The sequence below is a fragment of the Pleurodeles waltl genome, chromosome 7 (genome assembly GCF_031143425.1).
Source record: "Pleurodeles waltl isolate 20211129_DDA chromosome 7, aPleWal1.hap1.20221129, whole genome shotgun sequence".
In the NCBI taxonomy this organism is placed as follows: domain Eukaryota; kingdom Metazoa; phylum Chordata; class Amphibia; order Caudata; family Salamandridae; genus Pleurodeles; species Pleurodeles waltl.
This window is the reverse complement of record NC_090446.1, coordinates 1,192,785,657-1,192,811,997: the sequence shown is the minus strand read 5'-3', so window position 1 is coordinate 1,192,811,997 and position 26,341 is coordinate 1,192,785,657. Positions and strand designations below refer to the sequence as shown.

At 48.2% G+C, this 26,341-nt stretch overlaps 1 protein-coding gene across 3 annotated transcripts in view; it reads left to right on the top strand.

Moving 5' to 3' along the window:
• The window catches only part of PIK3R6 (phosphoinositide-3-kinase regulatory subunit 6), a 365,583-nt gene extending 361,715 nt beyond the window's left edge, over positions 1–3,868 (top strand). The window contains exon 21 of one of the 3 annotated variants that reach the window (XM_069200309.1): positions 2,304–3,868. In XM_069200309.1, the coding sequence (XP_069056410.1) occupies positions 2,304–2,457 (154 nt within the window). In that variant the 3' untranslated portion in view covers positions 2,458–3,868. The remainder of the gene's footprint in view (positions 1–2,303) is intronic. The other 2 variants (XM_069200310.1, XM_069200311.1) reach the window with 2 other exon arrangements.
• The last annotated feature ends 22,473 nt before the right edge of the window (positions 3,869–26,341 follow it).

Below are 26,341 nucleotides of genomic sequence, written 5' to 3'. Positions count from 1 at the left end.
ACTGAACTTTGATTACTGCTGTATTTCACAGTTCTAACAGCAACAAGGGTGCACGGGTGATCTACTTCCTTTCTTGCACTAGGGCCAGTGACACACTGGCCACGACCCGGAGGGTGGGCATGTCATTTGATCATATGCTCCTTTGAATTTTCAAGTGACGGGTCATGGGGCATTTTCCTCACCTTAAATTATTTGTCTTGTCTCAGTTAAGCCAGCCATCTTCTAATTATACCACATGCGTATTGGCGAAATAGAACATTTTTTATTTGCACAAATCATGTGTTTTCTTAAATAAGTGAGAACAATGAGTAAAAGGTTATGTAAAATGAATATTTGTTTACAATGTATGCAAATATTCATTTTACATTACTTTTTACTTTCTCATCAACAGTAGGTAAGTTCCCTTGATATATTTCTGTACAAAATGGCAGTTAGGGACAGGGGGCTTTGCCATTGTAATGCTTATTATTTCACATTTAATAAATAGTCTTTTACATGAAACACAGAGTATATTACAGTGGATGTCATTGGTACTAGCAACTGGCTGTATCCCTTATATTTATTCCATTTAATTAAAATTCATAAACCTTCCCACACACTCTACTCTTTCACAAATATGTAAACATGCCAGTACAACGGTGCCTGCTCCAAGTCCATTCACATAGGAACTCAGGCACAGCAATGCTTGTCTTTGGCATTTTAAGACAGGAACTACACTCTTTCCAACCCCAGATTCTCGTTGCTCAAAATATGTGGGAGTCCTTTTCGAGTCTAACTAGGGGCAAGGGCGATCCATGCATATCCCAGAATACCAGTGGCAGACATCTACGTTTCAGACTGGGTTCTGTTACATACAGAATAGTGTTAAATGATGCTACTACCCTACCTTGCCTCTTCTGCTCCCACATTCCTTACCAGCCAACCAAACGCCCAAGGTTTTACCCTAAATTCACTATATGATGAAAAGCAGTATGAACATTTGGGGACATTTTTTTCTAGTCGCAATGCTTCCCCTTCATTCCCTCGCACCTGATCCTTTCTTTCATCTAACACCTCTCTTCACTTTGGGGCAGCCGCAGGACTGCTTTGGGCAATTTACAAGCAACCAACATAATTTAAAATAGTTCAACACAGCATAACACATTTACAATATATTGGGCAGTACCTCATCAGTAGCTCAGCTGTAACCTGAGCAGTAGTATGCTCACTCAGCGGCAGCTCCTCCGTTAGGGCAGAGGAGTGTCCCCCACTCCGCCAGCAGCAGAAGCTGCAAAACCTTTAACAAATGAAACAATAATAAACCATGTTTATTATCGTTTTATTTGTTAAAGGGGTGGGGCCACGGGGTGACGAGCAGTGAGGGGAGTGCACTGTGCACTCCCCCCAGTGCACATGTATGTTTAGCTGGCCAAACACACATGCGCAGTAGGCTTTCTCCAGTCCAGCAACACAGTTGTCGGGCTGGAGAGAGCCTGCACAGGCTCCCAGTCTGCCTAGAAGCTTCCTGGCTGGGCACTCCCAGCCAATCCTGACGCTGCTCTGAGCCAGGATTGGCTGCAGGGCAGGCTGGGACCCTCTGCCTGCCTGCAGCAATGGAAGAAAGTGGAGCGGCGTGGCAGATCAGGTACGTTTTTTTGTTTTGTTTTTGTTTTTTTTCATTTTTATTTAAATAAAATTTTACCTCCTCAATCCCACCCCCCCCATGCATGCTACACCTGCCCCGCCCAAGCAAAGTGAGCTGCTACTGCGCTTACCTCATAAGTTCTTATTCTGTGTTGGTTGACTCATCTTCTGAGGTTGATGGCAGCAGAGCTTGTTGAAAAAACGAAATAGTAATTCCATACCTAATAATCTCTTAAGTGATTTGCTTAAAGCAAAATTGGAAGGTTTAAGTTTTAAGTTTTAAAGATTTATAAAGCGCATGGCGACCCGAAGGCATCCTAGCGCTAAAAGCAACAAAGCACGAATAGGAGGGGGAAACAATGCTAATTACAGAATAAAAAAGTTTTGAGCTTTTTCCTAAAGAGGTGCTCGGAGGGTTCATAGCGGAGCTCCAAAGGAAGGGTATTCCAAAGGTGGGAGGCCTTACTGGAAAAGGAATTGTTGCCCCAGGCTCTCTTAGATCGAGAAATGTGTGCATACCTAAGAGAGGAGGAACGTAAGATCCTAGGAGGAGTATGCAAGGTAATCTTTATTTTGCCTGTTAAGAATAATTCAGCCTTGCAGAAAATGCATTTTTACACCTGTATGTATAGTCTAGTGTGTACTCTCCAAAACCCTCACTGGATTGTCTTTTGTTTCAGGTTTGAAGTGTCACCTTGTCTGGAGCCTACATATGCCTTGCAGCGGATGAAAGCAGTACGATTGTGCGGTAGCAAAACGGAGGATATTGGTTTGGCCAAATACATGTCCAAGTCATTGATGCTGCCAATCAACACCTTTGCTGCCATAATTTAGGGCAGTCAGATGTAGATACAACTAAATGAAAGAAAATTCGTGTTTTGCATTTCAGACACCCAGAAGAGCACACTAAGGATTAGTTCCAGTGATCTTGCACTTTGTAAAAGTTTGTGGTCTGGCTTCATATCCATTGCTTGGTAACTGTGTGCGCAGTGCATGATATGAACTGATTTATGAATTCGATTTGTGGCAGAGCAACAGTGCAATCAAGCCGACTTCCGCAACCAGACCTACTCATGAACTGGAGCAACTGTTGAAGCCGGCAGATTTGTCACATACACGTTTCTTTGGCATTGAACACATACAATTATCAACATTTCTTCACTCTGGAAGTAACATATTAGTCAAATGTCTGTGTCGAGCCAAGCATCCACGACGCTGGGAACACCTCACAAGCTCAATTATTCCTTTTCTGAGATACCTTAACCTTCCAATCACTCTCACTTCCTGGTGCTTCTGTGTTCGAAGATCGGAATGGTCCTCTGGTGCTGTTTGCCCGTTGGCTTTTCTTTTCAGCTACTGGACGAGGTCTAAATGATTGTTTTTCTCTGGAGTGTTATGTATCTAAGGACAATTGATAGAATTCCAGCACCAATAACGATCATGGAGTCCATTGTGCTCTATTGCTGCATGCAGCGGAGCACAAGAATCAACAGCGGGCTACCTGCCTAATTTAAAAGGAACTATGAATTCACACACCGCTGAAGTATTTGTACTCAATCCAAGTGTTAAGGTCTCTGAACAAAACGTTTCACAGTATTTTCGAAAGGCATGCATCATGTGGTCCTGTTTACCATAAAAGCTCATTTTATTGTGCCCTCACTACTCTATATATAGCAAGAGTGATCTTGGATTCAGAACACCCATTAAAACAAGAGGTCTGTTAAATTGAAATTCCGCCAGGGCAGATATACCTAGCGCCAGGTTTAGAGATTGACCAGTTTCCCTACAGGCAAAATCTCGTGCTAAAAAAGGTTTTCGTAAGAGAGTTTTCTAGCAAGCGTTTTATTGTGGGAGAATCATCCGTCCAAAGTTGGTTTCACAAGTTTTTTTTTACTGCAAAATTAAAATTTGTGTAATTCTTCACCACCTTTTTTGAAAATTCGGTAGCCTGCAGGAGTTTCTTTTAAAGCTTTAAAGATCCAGAGATTGGCAGGAGTGAAGCTCAGCCGCTCTTATCCCTGTTGCAAAGCTGTAGCTTCCTCTTTCGTCCCATTACAATGTAGTGCAGAAGAGTAAGCACCAAAAATAATGCAGACCTGCATGTACACTAAAATAAAACCCAAATTATAATAATAATATTGGCACCTATTAAATGGTAGTTACCACATCAATTATAGTTAGTGTGCTTGGTGACATGTGTGCGTGTTTGAAGAGAAATAGATATGGTAAGAGGAACCTATTTAATTAAAAAAAACTAAATTAAAAAGGATAGGTCGAAATTTATAAAAAAGATGGTTTAGCCAAATATTATATAGAAAACCGTTGTTTTTCAGAAATAATTTCTGCAAAAGATGTTTTGCGAAACGTTATCATATGGAACCACTGCTAAATTCTGCTCACAAATTATGCCAGATGTAATCCCAATGCCTAAATCCGTATTTGCACACGGCTAGAGCCCCGTGGTTTTTTGAAAAATGTTGAAAACCTTGAGAGTCCAGATCTATTTGACTCTAGCTGATCGCACTTACCAGTGTGTGGTGCAATTGTATACCAAAGTTCTCAATGGAAAATCTGACTAACTGAATGCTGATGGTAATGATGTAATATATTATTATTACACAAAGCGTTCAGTTACTCTGATTTTACATTGGGGTACTTTTGGTGTGGATTTATAGGGCTTGTATCCTTTTGGTGTAATATTCCCGTTTCCCCTTTTTGTGTAAGGGATATATTTGTATAACCTGGTTTCTCAGAGCAGATTCAGATTTTAGTTGTCAGAAAAGAGTCCAAGAATCACACTCAGTGTACATGATGAGATTGACAGTGGCGTAACAAAACCTCAGGGGCCCCACCCACACAGAATATGGAGGGGCCTTCTCTCCGAACTCACTGGGGAGGTCTCAGGCCAGTGTACTGTGCTGAGGGAGCTGTAGTGTCCTGCTGGACACATTCTAGTGTTTCCACCAGCCACTCTGCTGAGAGCGGGCTTCCACACGCACCCCACACCCATCCATCACAGGTGTCACAGTCAGGTGACCCTGAAAATAAGAGGCCGGGCGCACGTACCCTTGGCCAGTTGTATGAACCCACCATGCTGTGTCCGTGTCACCCATTTGAGTAGCATGAGGGCCTAGGGGACCCAACACTACAATGGTGATGAGCGGGTCTGACCCTGCGAGTGCACTGGCAGCGACTATGCTGTGTTTCGTAAGGGGAAAGTGTTGCCTGTGATTAAGGCACCCTGCACTGGCTGCCAGCAAGACAGCCATCACATGATGCCCAGCAGCCGATGACAGGTGGCATCGGTCGCGGCCCTCTGCCCACCTCTGACATTGTGTTTCTGTCCTTTTTCAAAGGTGCCCTTTTTGCTGGCGCTGGTCATACCCATTCTCTGGGCCTTCGGTCATTTCCTTCACCGCTTTGGGCATGTGAGGCTGACTTTACTTGAGCTTTGTTGCTTTGGTTGACTTTCGCTATAGTAGCTTGGGGTCCCTCGGTCAGCACAGGAACAACAATCTTCCTTCTCTGCGCTTTCACCATATCTGATGTGGCAGTCTGTGTTCAGTGACTCCCATCTGCACTGTCACATCAGCAGTCAGGCTTGGAAGGGGGAGGGGGCTTTCTTGTGAGTGGTTCCTTCAAAATCTCTCCCCCTTGTGCACATGGCAGTCATACTTGTGGAAGGTTTACCTCTTTCATGACTTTCCTTTTTCTTCTTTTTTCTTTCCATTAGTTGCTTGCTCTGGCTGTAATCGATCGACACTGGATGCATTCTGGTGAGTGTCCACCAGGTGGCGCTGAAACCGCCCTTCTGGTTTGCCGTGGCTCTTGCAGGCTAGCTTCAGTGCCTTGTGGAGAAGCCACTGCAGGACTTCCACATTGATTACACAGCAGAGGCTCACTAGGCCTCACAACCCAGACACAGTAGCTTATCCTGGCCAGCGGTTAAGCTGGCAGCCTAAATGGGCGAGAGCCCCACTGACCTGCAGGTGAGGACTGGCAATGGCAGCTGTTTTCTTGCTCGAGGTCCTCCTCCGCAGTACTGCCAGTCTTGTTCCCCGCAGTGCTGCAGAGGTGGAGGTCTCCTTTGTTGCGACGCAGTCTCTTGCTTCTTTTCTCCCTCGCCGGATACGACCGGAGGCAGACAGGGCTGCTTGCTGTTGCTCCAGCAGATCACAGGTTAGACCGGTGCCGCGTTTGCTTGTTTAGAGGGCCCTGGAACATGTTCTGTTGTCAACACTGTTCCCTCTTAGCACTGTCTTCTCTTTTCTCCTGGACCAGATGGCGGCAGGCGGGTCAGCAGGCGAGCTGCTCCACAGTGGGGCCCGCCTGAAGTGAAGTCTCCTCGCCACACATGGGACTTCTGGTGGGGGAGTGAGTCCACCGAACAGGGCAGCAGCAATGGCGAGGGGGAGGTCCACTCACTTGTGATCCAGTCATTTCTTCTGCCGCTTTCGTAAAGGCACAGTCCACCTCACGGGAGGGAGTGTTTCCTCCCTCTCTTTGCACGGGAATGCAGCACAGGCATCTGCAAGTCAGTTTGTCCCAGTCTCGCATTTGGGCGGGGCTTCAGCAGGCAGCCTCTCGCTGGGCAGCTGCTCTTGTCCCAGGGGTTTCCCTTTACCACTGGGGTGAGGGTTCGGGGGGGTTAAGAGGCATGCAGCCTCTCAGGGGAATGAGTAGGCTCTTTGAATGAGTAGGTGCTTTAAGTGCAGAGCCGCCTCACTGTCCTTCACCCCTTTTGCTCACACCTCTCACAGAGCTTCACTTTTCTCTTCTCCCCACGGGCTCACCTCATGTTCAATGAGTAGATGGACAGTGCTCTCAATCCGCAACTGCCTTTCAAGAGTCATGGCAGGCAGGCGGCTGCCAAGCATCGAGCCTGGACGTGCCAAGTAGTGACGGCCCTGCTGCCAACTGCATATGCTATGCAAGAAACACACGTGGCCATGAAGTCCCTCAAGTCATCCCTTCTCTAAGAATGCCACTGCCACCTGCTCTCCTAAAATACTGTTCAGTAAGATTGTCATCATTACCAGGTGCATCACACCACCACCTAAGGAGCACAGCACCACAAGAGTGGAGCCAGAGTCAGTGAAAAGACCAGAAATTCACAAGGCATCCCTGGCACCGTCGAAGGCTGACCACCCAGAAACCTGCTGTGAGCCCCCGTGAACCTGGGACCTGCCAAAGAGAGCATACTCAACCATTTGGACCATCCACCTTTGGGGCAGCACGAGGCTTGGACGTGGCCCTGTTGGGAGTTCTGCAGCAACCCCCTTGGCACAGCCTACGAATGGCCTGCACAGCCCATGTAGTCCTGTGGCAATCGAGGGGCAAGGGCCTCAAGGGAGTTTTAGTGAAAGGGGAATCCCACCAAGAGAGATGTGTCTGAGGCAGCTCCAGGACAGGTACCCAGGAAACACTGAGATTGCAGACGGAGACTGGTCACCCAAGACTATTGGACAAAGGCCAGTGCACCTGAGTCCTAATGGCCAGGGCATACAAACTCTGTGACAACCCCCCTTGTGGCTCCAAGTGTGATTTGGATGTGGTCCTGTTGGCCATTCCTCAGCAGCGCCTTCGCTTGGCCTGCGATAGGCATGGCACAGTCCACACGGTTCTTTGGCAGCCCATCAAAGGACCTTGAGGAGACTCCTGTCCAATGGAGTTCTGGCACGAGAGGGAAGCCTGGAGCTGCTCTACCAGAGAGCGTTAGCATGCAACACTGCGCTCAGGGACGACGCCTTTCCATCTAAGTCATCCTTAGGCTTTGGAGGTTTGTTATCCCTGGAGCCTGAATGCCTTCCAAGAGATCCTGGAAGTGGACTCCCCACTGCTCCTGATGCACCAGCATTGAACATTATAAATAGACTCCCACACTGTGAGACCAGGTGGGACAGGACCTATGGTGCCGGAATGCATTGTGATGTCATGGACAGGCGATTGAGGTATCCAGACTTCATCAACACTGCCATTCGTGTCCAGAGCAGTCTGGTTAAACTACGGAGGCGTGCTGTGATGCTGAGTTCTCCAGCTGCATCTCTTCCATGCAGAATGTCCGGTGGACCTCCCGAAGAGACTCAGGGGGTCATTCCAACTTGGGCGGGCGGCGGAGGCCGCCCGCCAAAGTTCCCCCGCCAGAAGACCGTACCGCGGTCAAATGACCGCGGCGGTCATTCTGACTTTCCCGCTGGGCGGGCGGGCGACCGCCAAAAGGCCGCCCGCCCGCCCAGCAGGAAAGCCCCAGCAACGATGAAGCCGGCTCCGAATGGAGCCGGCGGAGTTGCTGGTGTGCGACGGGTGCAGTGGCACCTGTCGCGATTTTCAGTGTCTGCTTTGCAGACACTGAAAATCTTAATGGGGCCCTGTTAGGGGGCCCCTGCAGTGCACATGCCAGTGGCATGGGCACTGCAGGGGCCCCCAGGGGCCCCACGACACCCGTTCCCGCCAGCCTCTTCCTGGCGGTGTAAACCGCAAGGCACAGGCTGGCGGGAAGGGGGTCGGAATCCCCATGGCGGCGCTGCTTGCAGCGCCGCCGTGGAGGATTCCCTGGGGCAGGGGAAAACCGGCGGGAAACCGCCGGTTTCCCTTTTCTGACCGCGGCTTTACCGCCGCTGTTAGAATTGCCCCTGAAGCACCGCCAGCCTGTTGGCGGTGCTTCCTCCGTCCCCGGCCCTGGCGGTCCATGACCGCCAGGGTCGGAATGACCCCCTCAGTGATTATTTTAGTGTTTGTTTCTCTCCCACAGGTTGGACTTGGTTGTTTGTTTTTCAGTAGAGTTTGGGTGGGAAGAAGTGTTGGGCTGGACACATTCTAGTATTTCCACCAGCCACTCTTCTGAGTGCTGGCTTCCACACTCACCTCACATCCATCCATTGCAGGTGTCACTAGTCAGGTGACCCTGCAAAAAAGAAGCCGGGCGCACGTGTCCTCGGCCAGTTGTATGAACCCACCATTCTGTGTCCGTGTCACTCATTTGAGTAGCATGAGGGCCTAGGGCCCCCAACACAACAGGGGCCCCCTGGAGCTCATCCCCCCCCCCCCACCGCAGTGACTGTGGGGGGTATTTGTTACACCACTGGAGATACAGCGGAACTTGGAGATAGGATAGCAAAGTGGTGCAATTCTGGGGAGGAGTAGAAAAAGAGAAACATCTTCTTTGTACAATGTAGTAGTGTAGTTGGACTAAAGATAGCATGCAGGTATTCTTTGGAGAAAGCAACAGTAAAATTTGGCTTCTTGTAAAGCAAGCTAGGATTCTATATTTGCTCAAACTGCAGAAAAAAATCATTAATTGTATATTTTAATGAACAGATAAGCGCATGCATACCGCCAAACAGTTTATATCTGTTCACATGGTAGACTTCTTTAATTGCTCATGTTTTTGAAATAAGATGAGTTAACATGCCTGAATATCATTCAAAATAAATGTGGACCATCAAAGAGATTAAGTGGACAATTTCACACTCAATTGAGCCAAGTAGTGCTCTTTCAAGGCCACAGTTAATTATTATGGCAATATTTCCAAATTAGTATTGGAATGGAGAGAGCAGTTCCAGGTAGTTGGTGCACAGTTGTAAAATGCAGAGGTCCTATACCAAAGAGGCGTTGTCCATGTGCACGTTGGTCAGCAGAAAATACCAGACACTTCCAATCCACACTTAAAATAAAGCAAACATTGTCAGGGAATCAGAAGGAGCAGACATATAGGGCTACATTTGTAAAGTAGTTTCTCGTGCAGTGCAGTGCAAGAACTGGAGGCGAAAGGACACTCTCAGGAAACCAATAGCATTAGATGAGAGATGAGTACGCCACTGGGCGAGGACAGATGTGATTGACAACGTTTCAAGCCAATCAATTAAAGAAGCTGGTTGAAGAAATCCAATTGTTGAAGGGGGCAGGTTCAACGTTGATTCTATATTTAGTTAACAGTAGATCTGTTTCACAGTTGCACTGTCAAAACCCAAAACAAAAAAGGAACAAATATGTTTTTAAGTGCAGCTTATAATTGGTGTGTCTGTTTAACATGTTCTGAATGTATGATTTCTGTTTTGACCAATCAGGTTGCAAGATTTTTCATTCCATTATCTCCTGACAGACATTTTAGGTTTCCAAATACCTATTATATGTGACATGTATCTGTAGTGTAACGTATTTCACAGTCAGTTGTAACATTGCAAACAAATTCTGGAGCATGAAGGACATTCTTTTATGTGTCTTCCCACAAGCCTTTATATGGGCTGTGATATGGTAGTTGCAAAAGTGTGTCTTTCTTTACTATTGGTCATGGTGCTAGAATATGTGTAATCTTTGTGTTATTAATGACATATTTTGCACTTTGTGGTTGGAGGATTACAATGTCGACTGAACCCAATCACATGATGTTTGAAAGGATGGGCCGGTTATATATCTCTTTTCTTAATGCAAGCTACTGTCCAATTTAAAATACCGGTCTATTGTGCATTTCTGTTCTTAAACATAAATGAAAGAATCTCACGGTGTGGGATTTAGGTCTTTGTTTATCTGAATGGTAGTACATATAGCTTATCACAACATTTGAAAGACTTTGATTCCGGTTGTAATCAATTTTGTGGGTATTATTCCGTGGAGAACCTAGTGGAGAACCCTGTAAATCAAGAATGTTTTACAGAACAGTGTGTATAGGAATTAAATTATGCACCTTATGAACAATCATTTGTGTTTACATTATTGTATTTATTATAAATATGTTGTATATTTCGTGGACAGGTTGTGAATATAGGGCGTATTAAAAAACGTACAGTCCCTTTTTCAGTAGTTGTTTTGTCTGTTGTGCAAAATGGGTCTTTAACAGTGAATTGGCATGGGGCTTAACTGTATGAATGATGTACGTTTCAATACTGTGCCACATTTTTAAGTGTTATGAAAATGTGTGATCTCTTTTGTTCAGCATAAATTGTACAAGGCATCCACTGGAACAGTGGGCTGGCAGAGTGGGAACTGTTTTTGTTATTGAGGGCTGAGCCAGCTGCATTTCCTTCCTGCAACGCTTCAGTATTTTGCAAACAGTGCAAAACAAATGGTTTTAAACTGTGCCAGTCTGACCACGCTTGCTTGAAAACCATTTGTTCTTCTTTGAGGAATCTCCTTTGATAATCATAAGCACTGATGAAGGAATAGGGCACCGTAGTCACATAGGCTGTAGCTATGCTAGTCTGAAGTTTGACACTGTACCTTTAAAAAGCTCAGGGCCCTCCATTATCTTATCCTCCCCAGCAGACGGCAATGACTTCAAAAAACTGTGCTCAACATTTTTGGCTTTTTTTCACAGAAATTTCTACAAATTGGAATCTAACAAGCATCACGCAATGTCTTTAAATTTCTAGAGTGTTTCTCTGTCACTGTTTGGCAGACAAAATCATTTATAAAGCATACAAAATGTCCTATTTATTTGCCAAGTATTGTAGAAAAATGCCAAAAACAGATCCCCATGATATGTGTATAGTTTTTTTCCTGACAGTCAAAGCCCAGACAAATGTCAACACAGTGAGACCTTTTCCAGGCATACTCTGAGGGACAGGAAGAAGATTTACCTCCATGGAAGAGAGGAACTGCACAGACAGCAAGAGGAGCTTTCTGAAGGCGGAGCATCACGTGAGTGAGGAGAGGGTCAGCCCCTCCTCCACCCTTACATTTTTATTCAGCATCAAGAACTTGGATGTTGAGGCGAAGTACAGTGGCAACATGGTGACCGTCGAGAACTAGGTCAAAGTCAAAGAGGAGGTGACATTTGACATTTAGACAGACCGTCAACTTAGAAAGTAACCATGCCGTTGAAACGTAGGCACATTTCACATCGAGAAGTCTTTCTAAGGAAAGACAAAAAGAATCTGCATTTTCCATTTCTAAATCTGCTGATTGGTTCAGAACAAAGAAGATGAGAAGCGTTCCAACAACTTTGGATTCAGAATACTCAACAGCAGATTTTCCATTATCGCCGATAGTCTTTCCAGATTCTCCTGGACACTATGCTTCCTGACAGCCTTCACCATTACAACATCCAGTTCCTCCAGCAACTCTTCCACTCCCTCAATACCTCTGCCTCATCAGACAACCTGTTTCTTTGTGGGATCACTCTCCAGCAAGCCCACTTGTAACACTAAGGAGATCTAAGGGCCTGATTTAGATCTTGGCATGCTTACGGCTAATGTGGCATGACAGCGGATCTGAAAACATGTCAAGTCGACAGTGTTCCGCCCACAATATTTAGATGTATTGCGGCTGAGCCACTAACCGCCACAACAGATGCTCTTCCTAGCCGTCAGGCTGGTGGGTTGCCGCCGACCACATTTAGATGTTACAGTTGTGCATGCGGTGTACTGGCAGCAGTTTGCTGACGGAGGGAGCCTGTCACTGGACTCAATGGACGACATACAATGGAAGTGGCTATGGAATAGAGGTAAGTCTCTCTCTCTCTCTCTCTCTCTCTCTCTCTCTTTCTCTCTCTCTCTCTCTCTCTCTTTCAGACACACACACACACACAGTACTTTAGCCATATGTGCCCCATGCACAACACACTACACAGCACACCACTTACACAAATAACCCATTGACATTACAACACATACATGCCAAAAACAGAAAAGCAAAAAGAACAGATGATGGACAGAATGTGGAAAAAAATCAAACATTCACCCCCAGTCACAGATCTGGGTTTGATCCATCATTTTTTTTTGCTCGCCATGCCATTAGAGTTTGGACCCAGCCTATGGCAAATCAGTCTTCACCCTGCTCCCCATGGGAACAGTCGAGCCCGTACTGCCAGGCCAGGTCCTCCCTGGACCAGAAACAAGCATCCTGGGACCAGTGTCATGGTATCACCCCTCATCAGCCAGGCTAGCTTGAATATGGTGGTATAGCGAGCAAGGGACCCACATCTAGGCAAACCCTTCCTACGCCTGCCCCCACAGAGCTACAACAATGTCTGTAGACCATTGGAGCCAATATTCAGATAATTGGAAGGCAAGATCACTATTTCCCTAAACACAAAGCAATCTTTCGAATGGTGGTGTCAGACAAAAAATCTCCTCCTCAGAATGGCTTTTTATCTGGTCCTCCCATCACAGACAATAGTGGCCCATGCATCCCTTTAACCCCTGCGCTGCCAGGCCTTTTCCCCCTCAGGTGGCAGGCCTTTTTTGGGGGGGCTATTTGGGGCTGTTTGCCCTTAGATCCTCATAACTTTTTGTCCACATAAGCTACCCACACCAAATGTGCATCCTTTTTTCCAACATCCTAGGGATTCGAGAGATACCCAGAGTTTGGGGGTTCCCCTGAAGGAGACCAAGAAATTAGCCAAAAAACAGGAAAAAAGGGCTGCGGGAGAAGGCTTGTGTTTTTATCCCTGAAAATGGCATCCACAGGGGGTGTACGGTGCTGCAATCACCAGCTTCCCAGCTTTCAGGAACAGACAGACTTGAATCAGAAAAACACATTTTTCAACACAATTTTGGCATTTTACTGGGAAATACCTCATTTTTACTGTTTTTTGTACTTTTAGCCTCCTTCCAGTTAGTGACAGAAATGGGTGTGGAACCAATGCTGGATCCTGGAAAGCAAAGCATTTCTGGAAAGTAGACGGAATTCTGAATATAGCAAGGGGTCATTTGTGTAGATCCTACAAGGTTTTCCTACAGAAAATAACAGCTAAAATAAAAAAACAATTGAAATTGAGGTAACAAAACAGCCATTTCTCTCCATGTTTTACTCTGTAACTTTTTCCTGCGATGTCAGATTGAAAGCAATATATCGTTACGTCTGCTGGACTCTTCTAGTTGTGGGGATATATAGGGATTGTAGGTTCATCAAGAACCCTAGGTATCCAGAGCCAATAAATGAGATGCACCTTGCAATGGGTTTTCATTCAGTACCGGGTATACAGCAATTCATTTGGTGAAATATAAAGAGTGAAAAATAGGTATCAAGAAAACCTTTGTATTTCCAAAATGGGCACAAGATAAAGTGTTGAGAAGCAGTGGTTATTTGCACATCTCTGAATTCTGGGGTGCCCATACTAGCATGTGAATTACAGGGCATTTCTCAAATAGATGTCTTTTTTACACACTGTCTTACATTTGGAAGTAAAAAATGCAGAGAAAGACAAGGAGCAATAACACTTGTTCTGCTATTCTTTGTTTCCCCCAAGTCTCCCGATAAAAATGGTACCTCACTTGCATGGGTAGGCCTAATGCCCACGACAGGAAACGCAACATGGACACATCACATTTTCCCAAAGAAAACAGAGCTGTTTTCTGCAGTGCATAGCTGTGGATTTTGGCCTCTAGCTCAGCTGGCACCTAAGGAAATCTACCAAACCTGTGCATTTCTTTAAACTAGACACCTAGGGGAATCCAGGATGGGGTGACCTGTGGGGCTCTTACCAGGTTCTGTTACCCAGAATAATTTGCAAACCTCAAAATTTGGCCAAAAAAACACTTTTTCCTCACATTTCGATGACAAAGTTTTGGAATCTGAGAGGAGCCACAAATTTCCTTCTACCCAGCGTTTCCCCAAGTCTCCCGATAAAAATGGTACCTCACTTGTGTGGGTAGGCCTAGTGCCCGCGAAAGAAAATGCCCCAAAACACTATCTGTACATATCAGAATTATCAAATAACAAACCACCTGTTTTTGCGGGTCCTGCGTTTTTGGTGCCGGGCTCAGCAGCCATACAGGGAAACCTACCAAACCCAGACATTTCTGGGAACTAGACACCGTAGGGAGTCCAGACAGGTGTGACTTGCGTGGATCCCCCAGTGTTTTATTACCCAGAATCCTCAGCAAACATCAAATTTAGCTAAAAAATCATATTTTCCCACATTTCTGTGTGGGATCCCTGCACCAGGAGAAATTCCCTACCACCCAATGTTCCCCTCAGTCTCCTGGTCAAAATGATATCTCACTTGTGTAGGTGGACCAAGTGCCTGTGACAGGGAAGAGCCAAAAACATGTTGAAATTGAGGGGGAACCAAAGCGGGTCCAAAAGGGCAGTTTGAACAAAACATTTTTAGGCTGACAAGTGGGGAAGAATTTTTATCGGTATGGATGATACAATGCTGGGTGGTATGAATTTTGTGGATTCCGGAAGATTCCTTCTCAAAAATGTGGAAGAAATGAGTGATTTCCAGCAAAGTTGGAGTTTGCAGGGCATTGTGGGTAAGAAAATGGTGCTGGGTGCATGTGAAGCACACCATCCCAGACTCACCCCAATGTTTAGTTTTCAGATGTGTCTATGTCTCGTGGATTTTTCTACATGACAGCGTTCCAAAGTCCAAAAAGTGCAGCCCTCACCATTCCAAGTGGGACGATTTTGAGAGTTAGCCAAGCTCTCATGGCCCAAATGTAAAAGCAAAACCCAAAATAATCAAATGTCCTCTTGCTTGCCTTGGGATAAGATGTTTTAGTGTGCGGGGGCAGACCAACTTTGGCCCCATTTATTTGGGGCGGGGGTATGGCCATACCCCTGCCTTCTTATTTTTCAAAAATAATCTTCCCTGGTCTCTGGTGGGCTTTCTGCCCCCTTTGGGGGCAGGTGGGCCTTCCAAAAATAGGCTGATCTGCCCCATGGGGAGTGACCCTTGCCCAAGGGGCTGCCCTCCAAACAAAACACACACATAAACACACACACCCCTCCCTGGTGCCTAAGTAGTTTCTGCGCTCCCGGGGGCAAATTGCCCTAATAGAAATAGGCCGATTTGCCCCTAAGGGGAGCAGAAATGACCTAAAATAAATCCCCCCCATCCCCCGGGGAGCAACCCCGCTCCCCTTGTGTGAAATTGGCGCACAAAAATAAAAATCCCTGGTGTCTAGTGGTTACTACCCCTCTTGGGGGCAGATTGGCATAATAAAAATAGGCGAAATGGCCTAAAGACAATTTGCCCCCCAGGGGAGCGACCCTTGCCTAAGGGGTCGCTCCCCACATATAAAAAAAATAAAATAAACAAACAAAAAAAAGATCCCTGCTGTCTAGGGGTTTCTACACCCCCTGAGGGTAGATCGGCCTAATTACAATAGGCCGATCTGGCGCCAAGGGGTGCAGAAATGGCCTAAAACAAATTTGCTCCCCCAGGGAAGCGGCCCTTGCCTAAGGGGTCACTCCCCTCACGTGAAACTAACAACAGTAAAAAAATCCCTGGTGTCTAGTGGTTTCTTCCCCTCTTGGGGCAGATTGTCCTAATAAAAATGGGCCGATCTGCCCCCAAGGAGGGCAGAAACGGTCTAGAGTTCATTTTGCCTGCAGGGGAGCGACCCTTGCCTAAGGGGTCGCTCCCCACATATAAAAATAAAACACACAACAAAAAAAGATCCCTGGTGTCTAGGGGTTTCTTCCCCCTTCTCCTCCCCCCCGGTGGCAGATTGGCCTCATTATAATCAGCCGACCTGCCCCCGGGGGGGGGGGCAGAAAAGGCCTAAACATATTTAGCCCCCGTGGGGAACGGCCCTTGCACAAGGGGAAACTCCTCTTATTCAATAATAAAAAATAAGATAAAAACATTCCCTGGTGTCTAGAGGCATTTCTGCTGCCCGATCGCATCGCGGTCGGGCAGCAGAAATGTTGAGAGAGACACCTTTCTTCTCCTTTCATGCCTCTCTCGCGCCCTCCACGTGATCGGAGGAGAAATGCATTTGCATTTCTCTTCTGATCCGCGCTCGAAGCTCAGGGTAGGCTTCTGACGAGGTCAGCGCGCAATCGTCATGGGGGGAGTCAGGTGGTGCGGGGTGGAAGGGGAAGGGGTTCCCCTTATATCCCTGCCCAGGGGAGGGGTGGTGCTAGGCCCTCGGGGAGCGCTAGCGCTCCCTCGATGGCCCATAGCAGGACGAGCTGGTCTCGACCTCGGCACCGGGCACCCAGGGGGTTTAGATTGAGGCACACATAGATCACCTCAGGTACGAGGAATGTGGTACACAAATGAAATGACATACCACATCAACCTACTGAAACTAAGAGCTGCTCACTTAGCTCTGAAATCTTTCTAACCTTCTTTCAAGACTCTCACTCCTTGTTCAGGCAGACAACACAACAATTTCAAACTATCAGAACTACCAAGAAGCAATGAGGTCCAGAGCCTTATCGCTAGAATTCTAGTCCACCTGGATCTGGTTGCTAGATGGAAACCTGATGATCACTCCAACACATCATGGAAAAGAGTCCTGAACATTCAAACTGACTCCCTCAGCTGATCTATTCAAGAAAACCACGAGTGGGTCCTCCATGACTCTGTCGTGCCTGTCTTGTGTACCTGGACTATTCCTCATGTAGATCTCTTCACTACCACAGAGAACAAGAAACATGCTCAGCAGGGGAGACAGCCACAGGACTCCATCTCCCAGAGTCTCTTCCCAGATCCAGTAGCACAGGGCAAATGACAGCGCACCAGTCAGATGCTTTTAATGCCCTTTCTTTCCTGTGTCACGGGATGCTCAGCAGGGGAGAAGACCACAGGACTCCCTCTCCCAGAGTCCCTTCACAGAGACAGAAGGAATGGTAAGTGACGGCTCGCCTTTCAGGCACTTTTGAGGCCCTTTGCTTCCCTGTATGATGCACCCGGGTATGACTCAGTCCAAGAGTGGGCCCTTCTTCATCCATCATTACCCGAAAGACTCCGGCCTGTATCACCTCTTCTTGGCTTTGCTGTAGGACCACCTGTGTTTCAGTGTCTGTTTCTGTGGTAAGCCCCAGCACTGGAGAAAAGCTGCACCTACAAAGGAGAGGAACTGTGACTCCTCTGTACTAAAATCCTCCATTGCAAATTGTTTGACTACATTAATGGACGTGATCACATCAGAACTGGAGAACGTGGAGGGAAAGATTAATGCTGTGCAGCAGCAAGTCCAGAAGCTCCATCTGGAACCAGAGTTTATTACTGCTAATCAGGAGTCCAATATTGAGAATTCCTTGTCCTGGGATGATAGGGGCACACAGGATGTCTGGATGGGGACTGAACCATTGAGAGAATAGAGTTCTGCCTCCCTGTACATTAGAAATGAGAGGAAACCAAGGAGACAATATTTCATTAATAGCAAGCCCCCCCATTGCTTTAAAAGAGAAGGGATGCTAAGGCTAGACCGCCGAGTAAATCAGCTCCTGTGCTGGAAGAGTTGGCCAAAGTGGCAAAGCGGTCCAACCCTGAAAAGGGGCCAAACAAAGGATTGGTAAGGATGACATAACAAATCATACGTGCACTTTTGTTACAGAGACACAAAATCAGTTCCTAATCAAAGTAGAAGTAATGAATGACTTTTGTATCAGGTTAAAAACAGTGGCAGCTGCTGACTTTATAAATGGTGGGGCATTACAATAGTATAATAGCATATACATTCATTAATGCAATAAAGAAGACTTACCTCGGCAATCTTCTTCTACTGAAAGCACTCCGAGTCCTGAGGTTAATCCTCCTGCCTCGCTATGTGTTTCCAATCCTGGTGGGGAAAAAATAAGCCCAAACTCCACAGCCAATCCAAGCACTGCTCTTATGCTGCATATAATACAAAGGAGCATAAGAATAGTGCTTGGATTGGCTAAGGCAATGCATGCACAGCACTCCATTGAATACCGATGGAGCTGTGTCTTTGCTGTTGCAGCTCCATGGTAGCCCTTAACGTGGAATCCTGAACTGTGCATGTCAGGTTGGCAACAGTAAAAATTCTAGCCAATCTGACATGCGCAGCTCAGTTTGTCTCACCTGATCGTCCTACCCAGAGCTCCCTTGCCCTGCCCCATTAGGAAATATAGTTTAATGTAAGTACGGCCACAGAAGGCTAATTGCATTTGTGAAAATGAGCCTGGGAGTAGTGGCTTGCAGCAGTAGGAGGTCAACACCACTGCGCCCCTATGAAGAAACCACCGCTGGTTGGAAACCAAGATTATGGCTTTGACTAAATACTAGCTGAAACTAGTATCCCTGCGTCTAGCACCTCCAGAAAATGACAGTGCCATTGGCAGAACTGAAGAACTGGATAACATATCCTAGTCAGCACCTATGTCATCTAGCGAGGGGTGGGTCTCACAGAATGCGTGCAGAAATGCCATTGAGGGTTCACATGAATCTGCTAGTTTTGCCACCTATACCCAACCACCAGAAGGCTCGGACACTCGGGTCCCGTAGGGAGAAAGAGACCCTGCACTTCGCCATGTATAAAAGGGGCTCACAATCATAATCTTAATCACCATACCAACACAGAGACTCTGCAGTTTCCATCTGATTGCACCCCTTATGTGATTGTTCTAGAAAATGTCCCACAAATTATATATGAGACGGAGGAGAACATAAGACTGTTCACTGGCTCCAAACTAAAGCCAATCACTAAAATGGCATGCCCAACAACATTCTTTTTAGCTGTAGAGAAAGGTGGATTGGTCTAGTAAAAAATCTAAAGATTATTGCATAAATTATAAATTGTAGGTACCCAAAGCTCATAAACCATCTTTTATATGTCCTGTGACATGTTATGTAGGGAGAATGCCTGTATCCCAACCTTTACGGGAAACTATTCAGGAAGCGCAATTCACTCTATTGTGATATCGGCAAAGCTTTTTCCCCTACTCCTAGATTTTAAAGTGCTTAGTAAATGTGTAAGCAACCATAACCCTCTTATTATCACATCAAATTTCTATACCAAGGGCCCTGGGAATAAACCCCGTAGGATAGACTACTCAAAGAATAAAGATCTAAGAATACAATGGCACAAATTTTAACGTGATACTGTTGCTGTGAATATGGATTCTATCTTTACCTGTTTAACTGAGGAGGCAAGTCATGGCACCATACAAGCTGGATTTAAAAACATCTGTAGGTCCATTTGAGATCATTTAATTTCAAGTAAGGTCCCTGTACAGTTTCTTTCCCACAAATGGTATAACACGGAATGCTCAGCCCCTTATAAACGGCTGATGGCTGCCCTTCAAACCCGTCCGTGCTTAACACAAGACACTGAAGATGGAAGAAGGTTATATTAATCTACCTTAGAGGAGAGGAAAAATGAAATAAGGAGTAGATCATGGGATGATCTCGTAGTGGCAGGGAGGTTGAGGAATAACACTAAGGTCCTAATTATGTCATTGGCGGTAAAAAAAAATGCCTACCGCCGCGGTGACGGCCGCCAAAAGACCGTCACCGCGGCTACCATCCGTCCGCCATACTATGATCACTGCCGGACTTCCGCCACAATAAGGGCGGAAATCCGGCAGTGATCATACTGGCGGATGGTGGTAAGGTGGCGCTGCTACCACCAGCACCACCATGACAGCAGAGCGCCACCAGCCGTATCATGACCTGTGATACGGACTGGCAGTGTTCTGCTGGCGGGCGCTGCTGGCGGTGACAGCGCCCTTTCCCGTTCCCTGCCATATTGACCCCCTAAGTTTTCAGAAATAGTTAACTATCCTTTTTTCTCAGTATTAGATGTCGACTATCTGATCACAGCTGATTCATAGATGACCCATTTTTCTAAAAATTTTCAAGCAGGAAATATGACGACTGATACAGTTTTATTCCCCAAAATCTTCAGGCCCTCCTGAACCGGATAGGAATCCATAAATTGGTATTGGATATTGAAAAGTGTGTTCTGTAATAAACATATAGTGGGTAAAGGGAACGATAAGCCCCGTATGGGAAGACAAACTATACCCATTCGATTCTATGCAGACAAGGCAGTGCTTATTGCCCGCACAGCAAATGGCCTACAGGTTTCAATAGATTCATTTTTGACCTATAGGGAAGACTCGGCTCTACAGGCAAAACACTCAAAATCATATGTCATGACCAGTGGACACTCAGACAGGAACTCCAAGTGTTTTGGTATGATGGGGACGACCATAGAGAAGATTAAGGCCCTCATTACAACCCTGGTGGTCGGTGTTAAAGTGGCAGTAATACCACCAACAGGCCGGCGGTAAAAAAATGGGATCACGACCACGGCGGAAACCACCAACATAAACAGCCACTTTAACACTCTAACCGCCACAGCGGTAGCAACAAACACCACGGCAGTAACCACCAACAGACAGGCGGAAGACAATGTACCGCCCACCCTATCACAACCCACCAATCCACCAGCTTTTCTGGGGCGGTACCAACGCCATCAAAAGCTTGGTGGAAACAGGACTTGGAAGGGAAACCACTCACCTCTTGACAACCAACGAAGAACCAGGACACCATGTAGGCTGAGCTGCAGGTGTTCCCCATGCTGGTGTATCTTCTCATACACGACGGATATCAAAGGCGGTGGTGACGACCACGGTGAGTACTGCACCTAGCACACAGGGGAGGGGGGAGGAAAAAGAGAGACACATGCAACACACAACACCCCCACCCCACCCCCACCCACAACACCATACACACAAAAACATGCAGCAACATTACATTTACACCCCTTAACCCCCTGGAAGAACGTAAGGATAAAAGGAATAGAGTGCAAATAGTGATATTTTGAAATATGCAGATATAGCTAACGATTAGAAAAACAGTATATACATTTACAATAGGTACAGAAGGCCGTACACTGTCCTTTGCAAATGTCGGTGGCCCACTGGGCCACAAAATCATGGGCGAAGCCCACACTTGACTCCTGCCTCAAAACGGAGAGAACACTGCAGGGGCATCAGGTCCAACACACACAGGCACCTCAGGGGGAATGGGAGGGGGGCACCTCAACAGGAAGATTGTACTACGCCACTGCTCCTGGAGGGGGCAACTTGCCCACTGCGATGTCCTGGGGAGTTCAAGGCCACAGTTTCTCAAGTCCCTCAAGTGGGTGGTTTGCCCACTACTTGGTCCTGAGGAGTGCAAAGCCACAGTCTCACTACTGGATGGCTTCTCCACTGGTTCTGGAGGGGCCTTTTGCCCAGTCTGCTTCATCCTGCCAAGGATAGTGATAGTGGATGCATTTCTCCACTGGTTCTGGAGGGGGCTTTGTGCCCAGTCTGCTTCATCCTGCCAAGGATAGTGATAGTGGATGCAAATCTCCACTGGTTATGGAGGGGGCCTTGTGCCGTCTGCTTCATCCTGCCAAGGATTGGGTGAGTGGATGCATTTCTACACTGGTTCTGCAGGGCGCATTGTGCCCAGTGATGCTGCTCTTGGGGTGTGGCAGTACACATTCCCTCACCTGAGTGTCTGAGGCACGAGATTTGCAGGGAACAGGTAGCATGATACTCCATGGAGGCAGGGCCAGACTCCATCCTGCAGCGACTAAGGCAGCAAACTGGTGGTAGTGGGGGTGCTTTAAGTGGTAGTGGGAGGCTCCAGGCTGTCTCCTGCAGCCCCGGACGGCTGCCCACTGGGGATGCTGCTGTTGACAGTTGTAGTGGCACCGGCTGGGCATGTGGCGGTGCAGGTGGCGGTGCTTGCGGCGGTGTCTGCGGTGGGGATGCTGCCGGTGCTGCCCGTGGTGCAGGTGCTGGCAGTGGTGGAGGGAGACACCAGGCAGTCTCTTGCAGCCTCGGACGGCTGCCCACTGGGGATGATGCTGCTGACAGTTATTGTGGAAGAGGCGGTACAGGGGGTGGTGCAAGTGGCGGGGCAGATGGCGGTGCCTGCGGAGGTGCTTTCCGCGGTACAGGTTGCGGTGCTGTCAGTGCTGATGGTGGGCACCAGTCCCTCACCTGGAGCCTCTGAGGCCTGAAGTGTCTTGCCTTGGGATTTCTTTCCCTTCCCCACGTTGGCAGATGTTGCTGGGACCTTGGCACTGGCAGCTTGAGTTGTGGTGGAGGCCTTGCTGGGTGGGTCGTGCTTCTTGGCCGTGCTGCATGCTGGCCCCTTTGTCACCTTGGCAGGTGGTGGAATGGGTTGGTCCTTTGGAGGAATCGGTGGCACACTGGCTGCCCTGACGGGTGCCCCCTTTGATCCTCTGGGACTTGCAGGTACCACAGCGGACGCTGACTTGGTGGCTGAGGTGCTGGCCTGGGATCTTGACACCCTGGCCCGAGGGGAAGGACGGGGGGGGAGGCGTAGGGAAGAGGTCAATGTTTGCCCGGAAAAGTTTTTTAGACACACTGGGACGGGAAGATGTAGAAGGTTTGGGAGTGGAGGAAGAGGGAGTGGTTGTAGGGGGTGTACGTCTGCTGAGTTTGGGTGAAGGTGCATGGGCTGGATGCTGTTGTGAGGTGGGTGGCTGTTGGGTGGGTGGGTGCTTGCGTTTGTGTACTTTGGGAGGAGGGGTCACAGACACCATGGAAGAGGACACAAGGGACGTGGGGGTGGTGACTGCTCGTGAGGGGTGTGTAGTGATTGGCATGCTGGTGATGGAGGTAGTAGATGAAGATGTAGTGCATGTAGGTGTGAGTGTAGATGCTACTGGGAGGGAGGTGGACGAAGAGGAGGAGGAGTACACAGTGGAGGCAGTGGATGTTGGTGTGTGTGCATGGGCATGGTGCTTGTGTGAGTGCCTGTGGGATGAAGTGTGGTGCCTATGTTTGCCTGAGCCACTTTTGTGTGTTGATTTGGGTGAATCCTGGTCTGAAGGTGTGCTTGGGATAGGTTGAGGGGATTGGGACTGGGTAGAGGAAGTTGGAGGGGGGAGGCTAGAGACAGGGACAATGGCTGCCATCAGTGCGGAGGCCAGAGCCTGAAATGCTCTCTGTTGGGCCGCCACACCAGAGTGAATGCCCTCCAGATGTGCATTTGTTTGTTGCAAATGCCCTGCTAGACCCTGGATGGCATTCAGTATGGTTGACTGCCCAACAGAGAGGGATCTCAGGAGGTCAATAGCGTCCTCACTGAGGGCAGCAGGGCTGACTGGGGCAGGGCCTAAGGTGCCTGGAGCGAAGGAGATGCCAACCCTCCTGTGTGAGCGGGCACGGGAAACATGCTGAGGGGCGTCAGGGAGGGCGGTGCTGGTAGGGGGGTGGCGGCTGTACCTGTTGTTGGGGTGGGCACAGAGGTGTCCGCCACCGCCAGGGAGCTTCCATCGGAGGAGGAGTCGCTGTCAGTGGTCATCGACCGCGTACCGCGACAGGGCACTACGCCAGCGCAATTACCTCATTTCCACTTGTCCCTCCTCACAGGTCAGGCAGCTGCCATTTCAGGGGGGCATATGGCATGGCACCTAACTGCGTTACAGCAGATTGGCACATCAACTGACTCTGGCCTTCACATACTGCTTCTGTGACGTTAATTCAGCAACATTAGTTCAATCTATGTGGAAATATGACTCTCTCCTCACCGTTCTCCTCCATAGGCTACAACCGCTGAGGCAGATTATGAGATGGCGGCATCCTCCAGTGTACAGACACCTGGTGGACCTGTCGACAATGAAGGACAGACACATTATCATCACATACAGACTTGATTGTGCCACAATCCAAGAACTGTGTGCCTAATTGGAGCCAGACCTGATGTCAGCTATCCGCCAGCCCACAGGAATCCCCCCGCTAGTGCAGGTCCTGTCAGAGCTCCATTTCCTGGCAAGTGGTTCCTTTCAAACTACAGTGGCCAGGGCATCAGGGATGTCTCAGCCAATGTTCTCCAACGTGTTGACCAGTGTTGTCTGCCCTGCTGAAGCACATGCGAAGCTACATCGTGTTCCCTCAGGTGGATGAATTGGCCACAGTGAAGGCTGACATATCCCCAACATGATTGTGCCACTGAGGGTACACATGTGGCATTTGCCCCCCCCTGGAGAAATGAACAGGTTTACAGGAATAGGAAAAGCGATCACTCGATGAATGTGCAGATGGTGTGTTTGGCGGACCAGTACATCTTCCATGTGAATGCCAAATACCCTGGCTCTGTGTATGACGCCTATATCTTGAGGAATAGAAGCATCCCATATGTGATGGGCCAACTCCAGAGGCCCCGGGTGTGGCTAATAGGTGATCCAAAGGTCCCCACACAGTATAAGTAGGTGTCTGGGTATGGGATTGTCCCTAAGGGTTAGTGTGGGTCTAACTGTTGTTCCTCAATATTTACATGTGACTCTGGTTACCCCAACCTCTCATGGTTACTGACCCCAGTGAGGAATGCCAGGACAAGGGCAGAGGAACGTTACAATGAGGCACATGGGTGTACAAGGAGGATAATTGAGAGAACCTTCAGCCTCCTGAAGGCCAGGTTCAGGTGCCTCCATCTGACAGGTGGATCCCTGTACTACTCACCCAAGAAGGTGTGCCAGATCATCATGGCATGCTGTATGTTGCACAACCTGGCCTTGAGAAGCCAGGTGCCTTTTCTACAGGAGGATGAGCCTGGAGATGGTCTTGTGGCAGCGGTGGAGCCTGTGGACAGTAACGAAGAGGAGGCAGAGGAAGAAGATGTGGACAACAGAACAAACATAATACAGCAGTACTTCCAGTGACACACAGGTAAGAGACTGTAACTCCACTTAACAGTTCAGTAATCTGTTGGACATTGTACATGGCAGCCTCTTACCCTATGTCTATGGCCACTGACTGTTCCCTTTGGAATCTCTGTTTTCAGATTTGTGTGCCCCATTCTGGCTCCTGCTATATGTACTGCTGCCCACCAAAGGTCATCCTGTAGTATATTTCACTGTACATACACGTTGCAATGCTTTGATAATGTTGTACTAATACATCTGAGATTCATTACACTGACTCCAGTATGGTATTTGTTTCAAGGGTGTTTATTTTTGTGACAATAAGTATAGGGGTATGTGCAAGGGGCTGGGGTGATGGTGGAGGAATGTCCAGTTAGAGTCCAGTCTCTTGGTATCACAGGTGCATTGCCCAATGGGGCATAGGAAGGGGAGCAATGGCAGTTCAAGGTGGCCTGGGTAACCAAGTGGGACAGAAGGGTGACTATCAGGAGAGTACTATTTCCTGGCAGGGATATTGGCAATGTTCTCTGTCTTCTGCCTGGATCGCAGGGACCGTTTGCGGGGTGGTTCTCCTTCTGCAGGGGGTGGGGTGCTGGTGGCCTGTTGGTCCTGTGGCTGGGCCTCCTGTCCACTAGCGCCAGCGGAGGTGGAAGGCTGTACTTCGGTTTGGCTAGTGTCAGGCGCCCTTTGTTGTGCCACTGCCTCCCTCATGGTCTTGCCCATGTCAGCCAGCACCTCTGCAATGGTGACCAGGATGGTGTAGATGTTTGTTAGGTCATCCCTGATCCCCAAGTACTGTCCCTCCTGCAGCCGCTGGGTCTCCTGCAACTTGGCCAGTACCTGGCCCATGGTCTCCTGGGAATGGTGGTATGCTCCCAGGATGTTGGAGATTGTCTCGTGGAGAGTGGGTTCCCTGGGCCTGTCCTCCCCCTGTCGCACAGCAGTCCTCCCAGCTTCCCTGTTGTCCTGTGCCTCTGTCCCCTGAACCGTGTGCCCACTGTCACTGACCCCAGGTCCCTAATCGTCCTGGGTTTGTGGGGTTGCCTGGGGTCCCTGTAGTGGTGGACACACTGCTGATTGACGTGTCCTGGGGACAGTGGCATGGGCCAGCTGGGTGGGTGCTGTGCTGGTGTTTCCTGAGGGGGATGATCTGTGGTGGGTTGGGACTGTGGCAGGGGACCCGACTGTCCAGAGGTCCCTGATGGGGCAGGTTGGTTATCCAGATCCAGGCGTGCAGAGCTACTGTCATCACTGTCGGCCTCTTCTGGGGGGGACTGGATGTAGCTGGCACCTCCTCTCCGGTGACGTTGGGTAGGGGTCCTGTTGTGATGCAAATGGATTGTTCAGGTATCTGTGTGTGCCATCTTGTGCATGGGTGTGTTTCCCTCTATGATTGTGATTTC